Source organism: Anthonomus grandis, chromosome 13 (assembly GCF_022605725.1).
Source record: "Anthonomus grandis grandis chromosome 13, icAntGran1.3, whole genome shotgun sequence".
Lineage (NCBI taxonomy): Eukaryota > Metazoa > Arthropoda > Insecta > Coleoptera > Curculionidae > Anthonomus > Anthonomus grandis.
In genome coordinates, this window is record NC_065558.1 from 2,578,450 (window position 1) to 2,599,987 (window position 21,538).

Sequence of the window (21,538 nt, forward strand, 5' to 3'; positions counted from 1 at the left end):
GAGGTATTTGACTACATTAAAAAAGGTAAACATGCAATATCATTAATATTATATCCTTAGAACATTGAAAGGCCTTTCAGTGTTCTTATATTATATCATTAACATTATTACCAAATGGGGGTCCCGCTAATCAGAGTGAGATACACTTCTGACTAACAGCGCCGATGTGGCAACTTTCGGAAACTAGTTGTCGTTCATTTTTGGATACACACGTTTAGCATACATATCCCTCTCCATGTCTCTAGTTTCCTTGGTTTTATCTGACGTCAGCTTCAGCTAATGTCAATGTGACATTTAATACTTGGTGATAAATTTTTGATTTTTGAATGGGGAGACAAGATCGCATTGCAGTAAAAAAAATTGTGCATTTCACTGGTTTTAGTGCCTTTAAAATTATAAATTCCATTAAAAACTAAAGGAAAGTTTAACTCCATCGGGCGAAAGCGGCATTGGTTAAAATGAACGTGATAATTTCACCATTAGCAAAAAACCTAACATGAAGCAAAACCACATAATATTTCATTATTTTCTTTATAATTTAATTTTCTGCTTAAGGTAAGCCGCTTTTATTGCTCTCTATTTTAAATCTTATCAAACAATATTTTAGTGTTGGCCTACTGATTGGAGTTTTATCCCTTGACTCAGAGGAAGTCAATAACCCAACCTTGGACTCTACCTTGCCTGTAACAGACAACATTTCTAGCAAGGCAGAAGCAGAGGAAGTACTTATTAAACCAAGCGAAGGTGATTTTGTGCATAATAAAGAAAATGAAATTGATCATGTCATTGAATCCACTCCTACAGTTGATCAACTGAGTGAGGTTACAGAATCAATATTTACCGAAATCAGTTCAGAAGCTATAGAAGGCATAAACGAGTAAGTGTCATCATTACTTAATTATTTGCATTTACATCAACATATCCTAAAACACCCTTGAATTGAAAAAATTTCATAAATCTGTGCAATAATGTTATGGCCATTTCTATTGTGATTCTGGGTCATAAATAATTGTAGTATTTTTTAAAGAGCGCTATAGAAAGTTAACTAGTGTATATAAAAATTATACATTTAGGCCACATCAGACAGATAATACAAGTAAAAAAATATAACCCACTGTGATACATATAAAATGCAAAAAGTTGATAATTAGCAGTAGATAAGTACTCATATTTGAATTGACTTTAAACTTGTTTAAGGCCACTAAATATTTTTAGATAAGAAATGTCACTGATGTTGAATACCTTCAATATATTTTAAGCTGCAACTTTGTGACATTTATTTCTAGGCTTTACTAATAATAAATTCAAGGATGCATAAGTTCATGATACTTTTTGTTGCAAATAAAGTAAAGTAAATGTTGAATCAAGACATAATCAGAAAAAGATCCCTTAATTAGTTCAAATAAAGATATTATTTTGTTTTAGCTTACTATTTAACTATTTATTTTTTTCAATTATATGGATGAAAGTCAATGTGGTGCCAGTTGAAACGCAATTAAAATATGTATAATCAGTTATTGTGTTGTCAAAATCAATTGTTTAAAGATTAATAACCGTGATAAAGTGAAACAACAGAAATATTCTAGTATATATTTGCAATTAATTATGGTGCAAGTTAAAAAAATTACTATTAGGAAATTTTCAATTTTATTTTCAGTCTTTTTCAAGTAAACAAAACATGTTATAAGCTAAAAACATCTGGTAATTCATTTGGATCAATAAAACTATTCATATATGACTAGTAGTTTTATCCTTGGAAAAGTTTATCGGCCAAGTAGTAATTTTGAATAGTATTTCATAATTTACAAACTGTATTAATGATAATATTTATTATGTTGTGAATATTAAACAGGTTTTATTTGCAGATCTAGTTTGAATATCCTATTTTCTATTAATAGCCAAACATGATAAGTGGTTTATGATGTACAATGCAGGATATATTTTTACAATATTGGTTGTATGGACAGAATTATTAGATCTTTTTTTAATTGATGATTAAGTGCCCTGTCCTAACAAATTTTCTTGATAAATGGTTTCATTTAATTCTGTGCTTATTTCATTTACTATAATTCCAGTCAAGTTAAAATTGCTTTATTGTAAGAAGAGCCAACACTCATTTACAAAGAAATTACAAATTATATGTGTATTTCTAAAAATAGATGGTTTAATATTGATAAAATAAGATATAAATAAAAAAATACAATCTGCCATGATAAAAATCATTAAGCTCGAAAATCAAATCAATCAAATCAAAAAACTTTTATTTGCTTCAATTACAACTTTACAGTAAATTGTGTAATTTAATGTAAATTTTAAAAGAGTATTAAATTTAGATAGGTTGTTTTTCTCATTGTATGACAGCTTTGCAATTACCATAGTTAGCGCTTTTGTTTTTCTATGTGTTGTTTAAAATTTAAATCCTTATTAAGATACCAATCAATTTAATAGCATTATCAGACATGTTATTATCAGGAAAATTGAACATTGAAGATTTTTATTTAATAACACTGAATTTACACTAAACCTTCTTTCACACCTATAATCCACACCAGGGAGAGAATAAAAGGCTCAATCTAATAATAATTTTTTAACCTGTTTATTAAAAAGTAAAGAACAGGCAGGCCTTTCATTTGCTGTTATTGCATGTATATGATTAAGAGTCCTCTTAATGCATGTGTTACAAACAATATCAAACTATTAATGAGACCAAGAGATAAAACTAGGGGCAGTTATATTAGAAGTAAATCTGAAGCTAAACTAAATTATTATAGATCACTTAGAAATTTTACAAAACATGCAATTATCTGAGAAAAAATTAGTTACTTCAAATAAATGACTCAAAAGGTTGGGAAAGAACTCTGGACATCTGGAAAGACTTAGACGAAGAGAACTTAGATGTTTACATTGCAAAAAATGCTTATCATGCCCTTGTGGAGTCACATCTTTGTATGGGATTTGTTTTTGGTGCTCATGTGCTACTATCTTTTTAATACAGTATTTGTTCTGTAAAAAAGAGCAATTAGAACCCTATGTGGAGTGAAGTGTCGTGTATCTTGTCGTCATCTTTTTGTGCAAAATAGAATCTTGACCCTTTGTGGCTTATATATGCTTGAAACAATAACTTTGGAACTCGAGTTACATACACCCTTCGGTTTCCCATTCCACATTTAGAACAAGAGAGCAAGTTGTTTTTTTATTTACATGAGTAAAAAAATGTTCAGTCATCTTCCTCTTCATATAGGAAAACCCTTATATTAGATTTAAAAAAATATATATAAATTTTTTCAAAAAATATTGAAAACCTGTGTAATAAGGCTTACAAAATGTTGTGTTTTATTAAGAGGCACACTCATGATTTCAGCAGTATTGATTCCATTAAACTTCTGTATTTTTCATTGGTTCACAGTCAACTTGAGTCGAATTCATGTATATGGTCACTTTATTACACTAAATATATAATGTGTCTAGAAAAAGTTTCAACGTAAATTCATAAGATACATTGCTTACAAGCTTAATATTCCTTGTATTGATATTAATTACAATAAAATGTATAGATTGCTGAACATTCAAAAGTTTGAGACTCGACGTATAAACTGCGATATTGTCACAACATACAAGATTCTTAACAATGTAATACAGTCTCCTGAGTTGTTGTGTCAGCTTAGTTTAAATGATCCTCCTACTACAGTGCTCAGACAGACTAGCTTATTCTACCTTGAACAACATCGTACACTGTATGGTGAAAACTGTGCAATGAATAGAATGATGATTAACTCAAATAGTGTCAGTATAGATTTGTTTCATTGTTGTCTGAGTTCACTTCAACGAATTTTAAAATCTGCTTAAGTGCAATATAACTTTATATCTTGACTTTGCTTAAAGTGTGTCTTCTTTTCTATTGTAGTTACTCTGTTTTAAACCATTGTTGTCCTTATATTTTATTTGATTTCATTGATGTTACCTGTTATCTGTTTTTTATGCTAGATATTTAATGATAGTACTAATACTTCAAGTGCTTTATTGCAATATAAAATCTTATTTTATTGAATATTTTTTATTTTATATTTATTTTGTAAATTGGTTAATTACTGTAATATACTGAATTAAATTGAAAAGATTGTTAGTTATTGATTGGCGAATATGTATGTGTGTTTTGAAAAAAAATATTGTAACTCTATTTGCTTTCTGATATTTATTACTCCTAAGTTTTACTGAGATTTAATGAGGCTTTGTCAATAACTCTGGGACAATAAAGCTACTTTTTAAATTTGAATATAACTTAGGTAATTTTTAGTTATAGATGTTTTAGGACTGGGTAAAAAGGTTTCTACAGCAGCATTCCTCATAAAAAATGTTTACACTGCAAACAACTCTCTTTAGTTTAGAAAATAGAAGAAAATATATTTCATCAGAACTAAATAACTTTTTCTTTCAGAATAATAAACAATGACACTCCGATCGTATTCTCGCACGTTGACGCCGCCACTGATGAACTTCAAAAACGTAGCAACATCGCGTCGGCATTACCTATAGATGACGAGATTCCCGATAAAGAAACCATAAATGCCACCAATATAGTATTAGAAAGTGAGGAAGATAGATCTGCCAATAATGAGACTGAAGAAACCGACGCCGCACCACCGAAAAATGTCACAGAAAAAATATCCGAAGATATTCCATCGTTCTCCGAGTGGGCCCAAAAACATCTGGAGGAAGCGGAAAAGAAGGAGCAAGTGAACTCCTCCACCCCAAATTCAACTTTTAACGGCACCAAACAAAGTTCCGGGGGGAAAATAAGATGGAACAATTATGCGTCTGTGGATTGCGGTGCGAAAGTGGTCCTAGCCAATCCCGAGGCGCAACATACGTGGGCGATTTTGGTTGGTTCCCGTGATGAATATATGCTCAATCTTTGTAACAGTAGGATTTGGTTCGTTGTGGAGTTGTGCGAGGCCATTCAACTAAAAAAAATAGAGTTAGCCAATTACGAGTTGTTCTCGTCTTCACCGAAAGAGTTCGCTTTATCAGTAAGCGATCGATTTCCGACTAGAGATTGGACTTCTGTCGGAGTGTTTACTGCTCTGCCACCCAAAGAGGAACGAGGGGTTCAAAGTTTTGACGTAAACACCGAGAGTTTCGGCAAATATGTAAAAGTAGAATTTAAAAGTCATTACGGTTCAGAACATTATTGTCCTTTATCATTATTCAGAGCGTATGGGATGTCTGTGTTTGAAGTTTTACAAAAAGACGACCCGACTCACGTGCAACGAAGTGAGGATGATGACGACGATGATGACGATGGTTCCTTAGGTAGATTAGTCAAAGAAGAGAAACCGGGGAATTTGCTAAGCTCGGCGACTGACGCGGTCCTTTCTATGGTTAAAAAAGCCGCTCAAGTTTTAGGGAATAAAGTGAACAAAACCAATGAGGCTAGTCAGGCGGGAAACTTAAGCAAACTTTACTCGCCAATAATAAAATCTTGCAGCTCTCCTAGTCATTATGTGGTCTGTAATAACTGCTCTGATACACTTTTTGGAAAAATTTATGAGCTACTTAGCTGCACTCAACAGCAAATTAAGAATCTAGTCAGTATTCCATTTATAAATAGGGCATTAGTAAATTCTGCTATTTGCCAACCGTTTGGATTCGATTTTAGAGATAAAAGCGCGAGTCTCAGCACTTACGCGGAAGCGAACTCGGTAAATTCGTTCTTTCCTGCATTTTTTTTAGGAGCCATGTGCAACTCTTTGGCAATTACTTATAATAAGGTGCTCTATAATGTGAGCCACCAATACGCTAATGTAACTGAACAAAAACCAGGAGAAAATCTAATTAATGTGGATCAAGTTGATATAAAAGCGAGCATAAAGGATGATGAACATAGAGAGACAATCGGAGAGAAAACTGATAAATTTAGTGAACAAGTCAAGCTAGAGAATCTAGATATAATCGGTTCCAAAGCAGGATGTTCAACTGATACAACTTACATGCCAACAAAAGCCCAAATTACAGAGCTGCCAGGTAACCAAGAGAATTTAGGCACGCCCACTCAACAACCACTTGAACCTGTTGAAAATACTAATGCTTCAGATTCTGAAGTAGACCCTGATATACCAGCTGAAGCGGAACTCCAATCGGAAAGTGTTACTGAGGAAAATGTCGATAAATTGATCAACGAATTGAATACGGAAGCCAGTCAACCCGTGGTTAATCCTCCATCAACTAGTAACTTACAAGGACCAAAGGAATCAGTCTTTTTGAGGTTGTCAAACAGAATTAAGGTTAGTAATTCTTTTTTTTAGGTTTCAGTTAGTGTTATGAATGTAAATATTTTACTGTGATACGGCAACAATTCAGTTTCAAAACTGACATCCATATGGAATAAAATTTCGGGTTTTTCAGACTGATTACTCATATATGAATATTTTGGAGAATCTGATTTGTTTTCTTGCCGTCCAAATCCCATGCACTATTACTAGAAGGTAAGTTTTGTTAATGGGGTTCACTACATTCATTGCCATTACATTTTTCTTTATTTGTATGCACTGTTTTCAAAATTACCCTTTTTTCTTCTTGAAAAATCATAGAGCATAATATATTGAAAGTCAAATTTATATTGTACTAACTAGTTTTTCGAAAAAAGGAAAAATGCTAAGGTCAAATTCTCTTAAGCATACCCATTCAAGTTCAGTTAACGGCGAACCATTGCTGGAAAGCCTGTGCAAATACAATTCTCATTTAACCAGTTTGGAACCTCAATACTTTTAAAGAAAGTTATGACATTAAAGAAAACAAAAACACTAAATCCACAGTATCACAGCAAATTTAATAAAAATTAGATGGTTGATCAACCATTGATTAAGTTTTTAAGGGTTGACAAACAAGCAGTCTCAAAAATCTGAATTTTTATTCTATATTAGCGGTTTCGAAACTGCGTCCTCAGGCAACAAAAATCAAAAAAGTGTTAATTTCTCAAAAAATACAAGGTAATAATTAATAATTAATACATGTTAAATTACAAGGTATTAAAATTACTTACACAAATTAAGGGGTTCTGTAAATTCATCTTATAAGTTCTAGTGCTTCAGACAAGGTTAAAATACATTTAAATGCATGAGAAGCATGGACAAAACTTGGGTTTACAAAAACTCAAATAAATTTTCACACGACAGCGTGCGCCTTACTTAAAGTATGGTACCTGTAGTTTGCAAAATTAGATTTTAATATGTATGTTGGATATAGGTGGCGATACTCGAAATGATACTTATAAATAAATTATAACATAGTTTTAACTCTTTAATATGACAGAATGAAAAGCCACTATAGATTAGCATTAAAATTCAATGAATTAAAAAACTGTGTGGATGAATGATTTATTTGATCATTGACACATGTAATACCATTATTCTGTATCGCTCTATTTATCTCCAAAAATTCTGATAAATCTAGTTAAAACCATATATAACCACTGGTCAAAAAAAGCTTCTAGATATTGAGCATTACCTTTTATTGTGAACAATTGCATGAGACATCTCTTTTACAATTACAGTCATTTGGCAAGGTTTTGGAAGACATTGCAAACGTGTTTTTTTAACAGTAAGGATTAAGAGGTTCAAGTCTAACCAGTGTTTTGTCATAACCACGGCAATTTCACATCGGTCAAAGGCATCAATTACAAATAGAGTGTCATCGGCAAAACATATAGTCTTAACCATCGGTTAAAAGCTCTGTTAGAGAGATTACATAGGCTAAGAACACGAATAGGCCGAACACTGTGTCTTGTGGAACACCACACTTAACATACTGGGGTCGACTTGTAGTTTTTCTAACTTTTGGTTAAGTAAGTAATATTTTTCATTTGTTTCATTATGAAAGTCTTGATGCTTCACAGTGTTGAACGCCCTTGACAGGTCCAAAAAAACCGCTAATGTTAAGAACTGTTGCTAACAGGCTTAGAAATTTTATCGAGAATATTAGGATTAATATGTCCAACAAAAATTTCACCTTTTTAAAAATGACTAGTTATGCATTACTAGTGCAACACTTTACAAGTTAAAAGCATGGTTTGCTGACAACAATCTATGTTTGAATCTAAATAAAACAGAGGTGGTTAATTTCTCTTTAAGGGAAAGACATCAGAGAATAGACGCATTTTGTTGCGCAGAATTGTTCAATCAGCGCCTCCAGTGGTATTTAGAAAGGCATATATAGGACTTTTTCAATCAAAGTTGTCATATGGACTGTTATTTTGGGGTAACTCGGCTGACTGGCAGAGAGCATTTAAGTTGCAAAAATCGGCACTCAGAATTCTAGAAAACAAAAAACCAACAGATAGTATTTGTTATTCAAAAATTTAAAAATCATGACAATGCCTGGCCTATACATCCACCAATCTCTGATGTTTGCTAGAACACATCTCTTTTAGATTTAGCACAGTACATAGTATATGACACCAGACATCGGGGAAATCTCTTACTTTCACAACACCGGTTTAGTCTGACCCGTAAGGGCTATATGACTAATGCCATAAAACTTTTTAATGCAATATCCGAAACCACAAAACAACTACATTTAAATAGATTTAAGTAAGTAACGAAAAACCTGATTTTGGAGATCTGTACATACTCATTGGTCGAATTCTACAATAGTCTTTAACCTAGTATATCAAAATTTATCGAATATTATACTTTCATACCTGTATAACAAATGTTTCATCTATACTTAGTGAGCATTTCTGATGCGAACCAAAATTATATTTTGCTTTATATTGTGAACAAAATGTAAGTTTTTTATTTGCTATGTTATGTAGGTAAAACGCATGCACTGTATTATTGGCGTTTGACAGTCTATACTTTTTGACGATGCTAAGCTGTTGGATGTATATGAGCAAATAAGAAGTATTATTATTATTATTATTGTTTTTAGTTCGTTTATATCAGCTATGAATATGTCTTTTATATGCATTAACCCCAATAGTTATTTAATTCTTTTGAAGAGTGGTTTTTAAAAACTTAAGTTTCATTGATTTTAATTATTGCCAAACCCAACACTAAGTCGCTATTTCCATAAATAATTGTTCCATTACACTTATATTTGATCAACTTTCATTGTAAAAATCTCATATCCATCTATATGAAATAGTTGTACATCATTAAAGACATGCGTTTCAGAAAGAACTATCCAATCAAAACTTACCCTTAATAACTGCAAGAGCACAATAAACGCATTGAAATTTGTAGTAAGGCCACATATACTTAGGTGAATTAAATTAAAGTCCTTCGTACTTATTTGATCACTTGTAACACAACACAAGAATTTGGGTACAACGTGTTAACCAGAAGGCAGTTTTTCTACATCATTAACATTTTTTATTTTAATGACAGTAGTTTTTATTTTCCGTAACAAAAACACTGCTATGTTTTATCCATTCTGAGTCTTCTAGGCACCATTTTGACGATCATAATACAAATACTATGATAGAAAATTTACTGAATTGGGTTTTTAATTACGACTAGCGGGTTGGGAAGGGCGGGTAGACTTTTCTCCTCAAATGAAAATGTCAATCTTTTTGTTAAGAGTTATGCATTTCGATGAGTTCACTCATCATCATTAGACTCTTAAAATTCATTCTTTCTTATACTACATAGCTGTGATGTTTACTTTTGTTTGTTGATGATATGGTTGGCGAAAGGTGAAATATTATTAATAAACTTATTTATGTTATTTTCTATTAATTTGATAAATTCTTTTACTCTAGTTTCAATTCCTCTTCCGTTTTGTCCAATGTAGCACACATTACCATCAGGATGAGAACATTTGAGTCTAATTTAACATTTTAAGTCTAACTAGTTTTTTAGTACCAGGATGCACGATTTTGAGGCATTTAAATTATGATCTTGGGCATATATTTGCAAATTATTTAAGTCATTCTGATGTAATTATGTATCGTACATGATGTGTATATCTGAGAATCATTTGCATACTGTAATAATTTTGATTGCTTTCAACTGATATGCAAATGCGCAACATATATAGAAAATAAAAGCGGTCCTAGTATGGATCCTTGAGGAACCTCCAAACATATATTTATATATGAGGACTTTTCAATGTTACAATCTTTTAAGATAGAGATACTATGCATTCGATTTTTTAAGTAGTTTGACACTAATAATATGGATTTAATAGAAAAACCAAATTATTTTAATTTAGCCAAAAGTAAATCGTTACTTATAGAGTCCAATGCCTTACTAAACTCCAACAAGGCTAGTAATATTATCTCATTTTTATTTTGAGCAGACCTTATGTCATTTATAATCTTTACTAATGTTGTTATTGTGCTATAATTAGTGTTGTGAGCAATGGAACGTTCCCGTTTATTCTCGAAGAACGTTCACAACTTTTTTCGTAACGTTTATTCTCAAGAGCACGAATGAGCATTTGAGCGAACTTTGCCACCGTCTTCGGCTGCCACTGAAAGAACTTTCAGCAAGTATTGTTTCCTGCACACAAAAAAAAGAAATCGATTAATCACTGAGAGGGCGGGAAAATTGGCATTTGTTGCTTCAAATATTAATTTAGAAACAAAATTAAAGAGTCAAAGTATAAGCTCAAATACCGGCCAGCCAAACACTACTACCAATTTCATGGCACCGAAATCAAAAAAAATAAAAGTCACTACCAAATCTGGGGCTGAAATTAATACCATTGAAGATGATTCTTCTGAGTCTGATTTTCATTTAACGGAAATTCTGAGTGATTTAAAATTAAGCGAGCGCGAGGAGGGAGAGGATAGTTCGGAGGAGAGTTCCTAAATAGGTTGTTTAAAAGTTTAACTTAATAAATAGAACATAAATAAACACAAACATTTTTAATTTCAGATATTTTCCTAATATGTTTCCTTTGCATTTTTTTCATTTATGCTCGTATGTGCTGAAAATTCTGGTTTGTACTCGTTCATGCTCGAGGAACGTTCTCGAAAAATAAATTCTCGACAATTTAACAACACTAGCTATAATGCTTGCGAAAACCAGACTGACAATCAGGAATACTTTGAAATGAATTTATATGTTCAGAAACTTGACAGTACATATGTTTTTCTAGAATTTTTGACAGGGCAGAAAGAATGCTAATAGGGCGTAGATCGTTTAAGGTCTTGGGGGTAGAAAGTTTTGGTATTGGTTTTATTATTGCTTTCTTCCATACTTTCGGGAATACTAATATAACGACCGTTTTCCGTTACCGTTTCCCAGAACTACAGATTTTAAGTTTATTAGTATTTTTATATTAGGTGTTCTCCAGGACATAAATGACCTATATCGAAGATTTTTACTCTGTAAAGAAGCACATTTATCCACCAGATATAAAATATTTTTCGTTAAAATTTCAACTTTGGCATTAACATCATCTGCATTATAAATATCATCCCAATTAAGAGATGCGGTTTTTTGATCGAATCGAGTTAAATTATTATATCTATAATTTCTAAATGTTTTTTTATTCTTTATTCCGGTTTTTATAGATAAATTTAAAATTCCATAAATAAGATTATGATCACAAATCGAATCTGAAACAGGAACAGAATAAGACTCATTTGGAGCAATACCGCTGCTAGAGGCAATAACATCAATGAAACTTTCTGAATTAATGTCAACGCTAGTTGGTTTCGACATCCAGCAACATAAATTATACTCGGTTTACTTATCTATATTCATATCTCCCATTAAAATTATATCATAATAACTGAAAATAATACTTTGCAATATAGTCTCTAAATTCTCCAAAAAATAATCACACTCTAGAGACGGGGGCCTATACGTGTTAAGGACTAATAATGATTTACCTTCAAATGTAAAAATCTTTAAACAAATATACTCAGTATTAGTTTAATTACTCTAACTTTTTTTCAGGCACTTGAAAGGAACATGTCCTTGTCTAGCCAGTACTTAGAAGAACTAAGTAAAAGATACAAAAAACAAGTGGAAGAGATGCAACGCGTCTTAGATAAAACCGAATACACCCTAAACCATGTAACATCAAAAATGGAGGAACGTCACAAACAGTTGGAGGAACGTCTAGAATCCCTAACTAGAGCCATGGAGAATCTTTCCGCGGAAAAACGGAACTGGAGCGATTTCACTTATTGGTTATTTTTTGGGGCCGGTCTTATATTTCTTTGTTATTCTTATAAGAGATTTTCAACACCATCGGCCCATGTTAATGCTGCGAAGCCTGTTGAAATACACCGTCGCAACTCTGTGGATGTGGTGAGGGCGACTTCGAAGAAGAAAAAACGACGACCCAGCGATCAGGCGTTGAAAATCGTCACTTCCGCATCCGGCGATCAAGAAAAACACCCGAGAAAAAGAAAGAAGAAATCATCGAACCCCGAGAACTGCTGCTTGGAGGCGGATAAATTTATGCCCGCATGCACCTCTAGTAAAATTTGGTCTAAACCGACTAGTCAAGACTGGGTAGAGAGCAGGGGTAGAGTTATTGAAAATATCCCCTTTCCTCTAGAGGAGGGTGACAGTTTTACCTTGGAAAGTAAACCGGTTGTACCCGATGTAAGCACCATAGATGCACCCGTTTTTATAAAAACTGCCGCGAATTTCAGATTGGCCAGGTCGAATTCGTTAAAAAATGGGGCGGCGAGACCGGCCAGCCCGGTACAATCGCTTAACGGAAGCATCTCGAGTTCTAATCAGCCATCGCCAAAGAAGGAAAGGAAGGGATTTAAGAAACTATTTAAAAAGGTATTCTAGGTTGCCAAAAAATATGCCACGTTTTCATAAAAATTACAATTCGATTGCTTGTAATAGATGTTTAAAAGTGTTACTTAACATTCCTAGTAATTCATTTATTCAGTTTTTAGAATTCGTTGGGAGGCAGGGTGTTTCTGGGGATATTTTTCATCGTACATGCGATAATATTGCTCCTATCAATACAAAGCCTGAATTTGTATGCGCATCCTAGTATAATCAGACGTTTCGTTTTTCAGCTACCATCGTCCAGATAATTTAACATTTTATTTTCTTATGGACACGCTGCGTTAATCCACTCGATCAATGAAAAAAAAAGTCGATGCTTTTCATGGCGTATTGTTCGACATCAATTTTCCCTTATTGCAACATTTTGCGTGAAGTCCCAGGAGTATCAAAAACCTTCAAACTATACAGACCTCTGCCAAAATAGACTTCTTAAAATTGCTTTAAAAGTTTCAATTAAGAACAATGAAGAAAATCAGATAATATACACGTCTGGCCAAGTAAGATTTTTGGTGCAGTAATTAATATATTAGCAAAGCTACAAGTTAAAAAGAGAACAATTAAGGAAGGTTCATGCAAAAGCAGACATCTTTTTTCAAAAACAGGTTGAATTAAAAGAAGTCGAGTTACTTAGATTATGATGTAAGGATTTTAAGAGCGTATTAACCTAATTTTTACAAAAAAAAAATAACAATATAAGTTATCTTAAAAAGAAAATTGGATGTCTGTTTATGTATGAACACATCGGATATGCCTGGTTTTGTTTGAACGCATGGGGGTTAAGTTAATGAACCAATATATTATATTTTTATTATTTATAATTATTATCAAATATCCAAAAGCCAACACAACCCAACTCTTATATTTTATTGCAATTCCTTTATTAGACGTACATTTTTTAATCCGTTAATTCCTGTTACTTTATAAGTTTTCGAAAGCTCTTTGATATTACAAAGATTTAAATCTTTACCTAATTGAACCATCCAACTTGGGAAAAAATTATTTTATTCCTCAGGATTCTAAATTACGACATGCTTTTAAGGACTTTCGCACCAAAAACACGGTCTGCTGGGAAGCAGGAATGACCTCTAACCGAAAAATTTATTATGATTTCTTCCACATTTTGTGAAGATTCATCTTCTAACCAATGCCTCAAAATATGCACAATATGTGAGTTTTTATTTTGGCCACCACAGCCGCCACAAAAAAGTCTTTAGAATGTTTGTATTATTTTGTAAATCCAAAAATCTTAGGTGAGCTATTAAAGCTGACCCAATCCGGTTGAACCACAACTAGCTTGATTTTCTTTTTGTTTTATTTAAGTGAAATATCTCCAATTGTTATCGAAAGTAAACTAACAATTATTTTACAGACTTATATCTGGAGGTGTGTGACATTTGGGAAGTGCGTTAGGTCTTACAATGTTCTGACAGTATACGTTTGCAGATGTTGGTAATCTAAACACTGGGCTGGTTGAAAATTCCTTGGTTTTGTAGTGTCAAAGTACAGCACAGTCGGTTACTCTACAGGGTGTCCCGAAAGTAATGGAACATAGAACAACAGTAGATTCCTTACGTCAAAATAATGTGATTGAGGCCAACTTGCCTCATCCTAACTTTAATAGTAACTGAAATACAGGGTGTCAAAGTATTATTTGATTTATCGGTTTTTTCTCATAGGTCCTGAACCAAATACAAGTCTTTTAAAAAGAAAAAGAATATTTCGAATACAGTTTTCGGTAGAGGGCGCTCGTTGCGTTAGTTTTAACTTTTTAAGAATCCCTAACTTTTTTTCAGCCCCGTATATCGGTTTAAAAAGTATCAAAACAAATTTCCTTTTTTAATTTTACATAAAAAATTTATACCTGGCCGTGGAGGACCTTTGCTTTGGCCTGCGCGTAGTCCAGACTTAAACCCTATGGACTTGTATTGACTTTGTAAATTCTGTAAATATGTTAAAATATAATGAGTATCCTCTTTTTAAAATGCGGAAGTAATTTGTTAAAAGTATTTCAAAATGCATTGAAGTTAATGGAGGGCCTTTTGAACAGTTGTTATAGTAGCGTTATTTGTATGTTTCTTTGTTTATTATTGTTTTTGGTATATTTGTTTGAAAATAAAATATTAAAAAAAAAACAAATATAATTTACTTTGATTATCATATAAGAATTAACAAAAAAGTCGTAATGTTTTTTTTTATTTAGTAACTATTCTAATTTTACATAAATATCAATAATCTTAGGTATTAATTTTATTTTATTTAGGATTGCATTGCTGAAGATCTAGTAAATTTAAGTCATTCACATGTTATGAAAACCTAAAAGTGCGATTATTTCGATAAAGTTAGGATAAGGCAAGTTGACCTCAATCACATTATTTTGACGTAAGAAATCTACTGTTGTTCTATGTCCCATTACTTTCGGGGCACCCTGTATAACCATTTAGACCTTTGCAAGGCGTTTGATTTGATAAACTATTGGCTGCTAATCAGTGAACTTGAGTTATGGTTTAAGAGGTAGAGTCTAGGAATGGATAAAACCTAATTGTTCTTCCAGGTCTCAGATTGTTGAAATGAATGAATTTCATATAGTTTACCTCTAGGAATTCACACATAAATGAAATCTTTTTAATTAGGCTTGGAGAGTTCATGTTAACAAAATGTGTGGCAAACTATACTGTATGTGCTATGTAAAGAAAAATGGTTCTTTTAAATTAACTTTAGCTACGTTTACAACGCGGATCTATTAGGTCCATGGATCAAATGATAAGACTATTTTTATTTAGTACAGCCCTGTTTACAAGGATTGATTGTGAGGGTTAAATTAGTGCAGGATTATCTCTAGCATCAATTTTGTAGAACCATGTTTTCATATTACTCTACAGTTGGTTTCATTCATCTACACCTAGCAGATTCAGAAAAATTGCTATTCTTACAATGCCTGGACTAGAAATTTAATTTTTCAAATTAAAGATCAATAGCTCCAAAGGTTCTACTCCAATCACTCAATACCCTTAATAAAGTACCTATATACAGTTGGTTTCATTTAACTACACCCACTAAACCTAGAGAAATTTCATTTTTTAGGAAGCCTGGACTAGAAATTTAATTTTTCAGATTATAGGTCAATAGCTCCAAAGGTTGTACTCTAATCATATAAAATCCTTAACAAACTTTGTAGAAGCATGTTTTCTTATTACTCTACAGTTGGTTCTATTCATCTACACCAAGTAGACTCAGAGAAATTTAAATTCGTAGGATGCCTGGACTGGAATTGCAAATTCCAGTCAGCGTCCAGTTGCATCATATGGCATAACCTCTAAATCCTCTATAAAGTAGAATTTGTTTTGTTTTGTTCAGGTTTCTTGTTTTGTTTGAACTCCGTACCTTTGAATTTAGATATATGCAGGATATGTCTTTTATGATTTATAATACCTTCGAAACGGAATATGTTATGGTAGCAATAATACCTGCTATCACACCTAGGGCATTATAAGCGGGCATTATGATAATGCCCGGAAATTTTATTGCTTATCCAATTTTATTTCTCTCATAATAAAAAATAAACATCCATTTTATACAAAAATAATTTTAATGGACAATTTACAAACTATACAAAATACCGTTAGTGCTGCCACCTCTACCATCACAAAAAACACCGACCATTCTATAGTGGGATCAGCTACATTTTCCGGGACATTTCAAAATTGTAATTTTTATTTTGGAAATAAAGTTTTTTATTAAATTTAAAGCGCCTAAATCTTCTTCAATGATAGTAAAACTTTTTGAAGTTGAAGTTTTAGTTTCTGGTACCTTTATAACCAAGACCGTTCCTCTATCTTCGATATCATCAATGGTCATTTTGACCAACTCATCTCGTCTTAAACCTCCAAAAACACCCATTATCAATATGACTTTGTGTACCAAGTAGATATCATCAGGAGCCTTCCTAATAAATTTTATTATTTGTTCTCCTTCCAAAACTTTAGACTACTTCGGGATATATCCTTTCGCCTTAACTTTTAAAAATGAATACGAGACGATGGTATTGCGAGATGTCTATATTTTTATAGACCATTAACGTAGACCTTAGGGTAGAATACTTGGTCCAGAGAGAGTACGGACTGTATTTTTCCGACTAAAAATATTAAAATTTGTTAAACATATGTACCTATTAAAATAAAATCAATAACTTACCAGTTCCTGAAAATATGCCATTAGAACGGTTTCGGTTATTTGAACAATTGCGTTGGCATCTTACCAAATATGCCATACTCCCGATCATATGCCTTGATTTAACTTGCAAAAGATTTTCGGTCGCTTTTATGGCCTTTTCTCTTATATTTTGTGGAATTTCTTCGATTTTAAGCAAATATTTAAACAAAAAATGCCAACTGACTAACTGACAGAAACATCAAAGTCAAACTTAAATAATCACTGCAAGTCACTTGATAAATTTCTGTAGGTAGGTATGTACGTATTATTTTTGTTCATAAAAATCAATTTTTAGGTAAAACATAAAGCATTCTATGCACCACGGGCATTGTTAGACTCTAATGCCCAACAGGCGGATACCTAAACTATTTCCACCTTCCGGGCATTATCGTCCTTACAATGCTCTTGATACATAAATAGCTATTGTGAAAATCTTTTAAAAGCCTGCCCTATGATATCTAGATTATAAAATACTAAAAAAATAATTTGTGTTTAAAAAGAACAGGTCTGATTGTGCATGAACCCTCCTTGATTTATCTACTGTAACTAAGAGTCTCTCTAGTCTGTAGTTAGGGGTCAGTCAGGCTCTAAAAAGTCCGATATCGTCGTCATTAGACGTCAGTAGAGTAAAACTTACCACAAACATCGCGTTCACTCAAAAGCTAGTAAACTTTTTCACAATATCTATTTTAATATTCCCGGGTCAGTAATTTTAAACATTCCTTATTTCATCAGAATTATACAAATTCTCGCTTAAATTGACCAATTTACTGATGTTTGATGAGTAAAATAATGCACCAATAACTCCCATTGCCTTCCCTGCTATATGGTGGTTTGGTATAAAAAAAGACTGAATGTAAATATTGAATGAACCAACAAAAAAACGATTGAATCCGCAATTTTAAGAATATAGTGTTATTGCGTGTATGTATTATTTATTGCGTTTTTTTTTTGTTAAGTAAAGTATCTATTTTTATTATGAATTCGTTACTGTTACGCCCTTTTAGGCATACTGTGATAAAAGATAAGCTAGTAAATAAACATGTATATTCATTTATTCTTAGCTAACTGTAAACAATTTAGGTAAAATCGCTTATTATTATATTATAAAAACTCTGACGAATATTTGGTTTTTGTATTCCTCTTCAATAAAGCAGAGTGTTCATTTACTAATTTGTTTAAATGTTCGCACTCGAACCCTACGGTTTCCTTATATTTCTTTTGCGTTAAATCCATCAAAACTTGCAGCAAAAACTCGATGTTTTTCAGAATAAACTGCTTTTGTTCAGGCTGCAGTTCGTTCCTTAAAGCTTGTTCGTTACTTCTTATTTGTGCGTCGAAGACTCTTTGTAAAGTTTCGTTAATAGGGTGAAGAAGTTCAGTGGTTTTCAGTTTAAGACAATCGTCGAGGAGGGTGAGAAAAGCTTTGGTAAAAGCTAAATTGCTTGAGGTTAGTTGTAACCATACATCACCAGTGACATAGGAATCCAGCTTTAGACCCATATTACTGTGTTCTTGAAGGCACCTGAAATTATTATTGATATTCAATTAAAGAACTCTTCTTTAAAAGAAATTCGGGCAGTAATTAATGTTTCTGTAATGTTTATATTTACTATAAAATTTTGTCACTTTATATTAATTACTGACTGTAATTTAGATTTTTTTGTATCAAGGTTACAAGCTTTACCAGAATTTGATATACAAGTTTACTTAAATAATTTGAATATTTAGTTTCATTATGATTTCAGCTGATATAACTAAAACACAACTTTTTTTGTTAGTCTGAAACGTCAATTTTTTGTTTTTAAACGCACACTATTTCTTTAATTACTTTTGAGAATGTACCCTACACACGGAGACAACCTGATACCTTTTTTCAAAATCTACAAATAAAATATCCGATTTAGAGTTTTTTCAGCAACAGCTTTTTGAAATAGACACTTTTTTCACAAGTATCTGATCAACATATCATGAATATATTAAAATAAATTTTAATATTTAAAAAAAATTTAGCCTAAAATGTATCAATTGCATCTAATTATTTATTGCCATCTTGTATTTTATATAAATTTTGTATACATTTTTCTGGATAATCTAATTCATTTTCATTTAAAAGAAAACTTCTGATGAAGATCTGAAAGTATTGTAATGTGATAGCCCAGTGCTGTAAATTAAATCTTAAGCACCTGCATAATTTAAATATATATGAATACAATTAATTAATTACTTAATACATTATTATAGCATCAGAATGCTATTTGTCTAATTTGTTCTATTCTCTTTAATTTCTTAATAAATCATGCAAAAAACACAGACCTACTATTCTGCACTAGAAAATACTAACCTGGCTAATCCACTTCTAGTAACCAAATTCATCGGTATCCACTTATCATCGATCGCCCTCAACTTTATCGAATCGATAAACTTATCCCTGGCATCACTTAAGGCCTTTGTAAGGGGTGTTCTTAAAGCCCCATCGACCTGATATCGAAAATCAACCCCATAAGTGCAAAGCCTCTCACACTGAAACCTTACTAGTTCCACACACTCTGTAATGGTACTTAAGCTGGTTTGTGGCATAAAAACTTGCTTAGCAAAATGGGTGGTGAATTGATTGAGTTCCCCGCTGGCCCAAACGACGTAAGCAGAAGCACAGTCCGAAGAATCAGGAAAAGCCCTTAAAAACTCCTCTGACATGTGGCACATGTTGGTAAAAACCACACTGGATAAATGTCGTACATAAGTTGTGGTAGAACCCTCCCTTTTCACCCTTTTGCATTGGGTTTTTAACATGCTACTGCATAACTTTAAAAATAAGTCACAGGACTGAGTGGATCTGCCCAACTGATTGAGTAGACGCACCGCGGTTCGTGTGGCCCTTAATCCACCTTGCAAAGACTTTTCTGGATTGACTTCGAGCTCTTTCATAAGCATATCGATAAGGTTGCTTTGTTTTAGCTCCACTTTCTTCTGGATGTCGAGGACAGTATGATCTGCAGTGGAATGCTGAGAGTTGAATTTATTTATGTAGTGCTGGGCTCTGTTTAAGTAATTCACTGCATCCTCAAACTGTCTTTGTGCTAAACATACATCCAGCTCATCAGGAATATCATGGAACCAATCCGGATGAGTGATGGTGATCTCTTCGTTTTTACTCTGTGAACTTAGGTCTATTGATACTGATCGGGCTGGAGAGGATTTTTCAATTGAGGATTCTCTTTTTTGTTGTTGTTCCACTGCCAATCTGGTTTTTTTGGCTTGGTCTATTTTATCCAGCCAATCTTTCTGGAAATTAAAGTGCAATGGTATGTAAAGTAGATTAAAATTATTCTGAGAAGTTTCCCATAATATATTCAGAATATTGTGAAAGATTGAAAATATCATTAATATAATTATTATTAAAATATTTGTAATGTCATCAAAAAATAATAAAACAGTATTAAATCAAAGTAAAACAATAACATAAGACCTATATAGATCTCCTGTTATTAAACCTATAAATTAAGAGTTTCAGAAACAGTAGTTTTATTATGAAAACTTGGAAAACCAATTTCAATCAAACCAAAACAATGAAAAAATCTGTGTTAATCTTAGAACTTAATATGTACCTATAGAATTTATTAAAAAACATTTTTTATTACCCAAGGCCCAGAATAAATCTTAAATTTTTGTAATATTGACAGCATGTTAATTTAAAAAACTATTTACTTACCTTGCTGGCATTAGAAGAACACTGAAAAACCCTAGTATCAGGAAAAATCAGCAGTTTAAAGGCATGTTTAATATTCCCTAAGTCCCTAACATTCACCACAGCCAAACTGCTTAGCTCATACAGGCTCTCGAAAGCATACCTCATTAAACCTCTACTGTTAGAATTCCTATTAGTAATCATTAAAGTATCATTAAATAAATATACATGTACGAATTTAATAGCAGTGTTTTCAGTGGAGTCAATTTCAAGCAGGTCACCTTCAAAAATAAACACTCTTCCAGGTGCTTCAATTACTTCCTTACAACCCTCTACTTTTTCTAGTATGGTAGTAAGTTTCTGCCTATTTTCTTCTTCAATATCTTGTTCTTCCAACTTGTTATTCCGTTCAATGTTAAAGTGGGTCCTGTCTTCTAGAATCGATGTAGTAGATAAGGTATTTAATAAAAACTTTTGCTCGGACAGCAAATGGGATAACTGATACATTTCACTCTCCAAATGAGAAATTTCTTTAGCAGTATCTATGAACTGGACATAGTTTTGATATACGTTCTTTTTTAGATTGTTACTCGTCTCATCTGATAGCTGCTGTATTTTTTTCTTGAGGTTTTGTAGCTCTGATCCACCCACATAGTTTTGTGATATTTCTTTTATGTATTTTTCTGGCACGAACGACGGCGAGCTTAACAATTGGAAGTTTGGCTCTTTTGAAATGTCCATAATTTTGGCTGACAACTATTTATAAAAGTAAGATTGTAATTTTGTTTATTCTGTGAATGTTTATATTTTTCTTTTTTTTGACGTTTTAGTAGTCAAAGTCTAGCAAATTCGAGAACGCAGCATATGTCGGTTG

The 21,538-nt window shown here is 32.4% G+C and overlaps 2 protein-coding genes across 4 annotated transcripts; one reads left to right on the forward strand and one right to left on the reverse strand.

Moving 5' to 3' along the window:
• The first annotated feature begins 287 nt into the window (after positions 1 to 287).
• Positions 288 to 12,839, forward strand: LOC126743616 (SUN domain-containing ossification factor). 3 transcript variants are annotated; one of them, XM_050450799.1, is made up of 5 exons: positions 288 to 555; positions 608 to 877; positions 4,436 to 6,281; positions 11,907 to 12,563; positions 12,614 to 12,839. In XM_050450799.1, exons 1-5 carry the CDS (start codon positions 497 to 499, stop codon positions 12,677 to 12,679), a joined length of 2,898 nt encoding a protein of 965 aa, XP_050306756.1. In that variant the 5' UTR covers positions 288 to 496; the 3' UTR covers positions 12,680 to 12,839. The 3 variants fall into 3 exon arrangements, with proteins under 3 accessions (XP_050306756.1, XP_050306755.1, XP_050306754.1); XM_050450798.1 differs by having other exon boundaries at positions 608 to 744; positions 805 to 877; positions 11,907 to 12,839; XM_050450797.1 differs by having other exon boundaries at positions 11,907 to 12,839.
• A 5,174-nt stretch (positions 12,840 to 18,013) lies between these two features.
• LOC126743617 (exocyst complex component 8) lies at positions 18,014 to 21,504 on the reverse strand. The gene is made up of 3 exons (XM_050450800.1): positions 20,689 to 21,504; positions 19,321 to 20,261; positions 18,014 to 18,501 (listed from the first exon to the last, which is right to left on the reverse strand). Exons 1-3 carry the CDS (start codon positions 21,403 to 21,405, stop codon positions 18,081 to 18,083), a joined length of 2,079 nt encoding a protein of 692 aa, XP_050306757.1. The 5' UTR covers positions 21,406 to 21,504; the 3' UTR covers positions 18,014 to 18,080.
• Between the last annotated feature and the right edge of the window lie 34 nt (positions 21,505 to 21,538).

Bases quoted from the DNA above. Each gene is read 5' to 3' on its own strand.
- LOC126743616 (XM_050450797.1), top strand. From the start codon at position 497: ATGAAGCAAAACCACATAATATTTCATTATTTTCTTTATAATTTAATT. The intron at 556-607 runs GTAAGCCGCTTT...ACAATATTTTAG, and splicing joins AATTTAATTTTCTGCTTAAG to TGTTGGCCTACTGATTGGAG. The intron at 6,282-11,906 runs GTTAGTAATTCT...ACTTTTTTTCAG, and splicing joins GGTTGTCAAACAGAATTAAG to GCACTTGAAAGGAACATGTC.
- LOC126743617 (XM_050450800.1), bottom strand. From the start codon at position 21,405: ATGGACATTTCAAAAGAGCCAAACTTCCAATTGTTAAGCTCGCCGTCG. The intron at 20,262-20,688 runs GTAAGTAAATAG...TTTAATTTCCAG, and splicing joins GTTCTTCTAATGCCAGCAAG to AAAGATTGGCTGGATAAAAT. The intron at 18,502-19,320 runs GTTAGTATTTTC...TAATAATTTCAG, and splicing joins ACTAGAAGTGGATTAGCCAG to GTGCCTTCAAGAACACAGTA.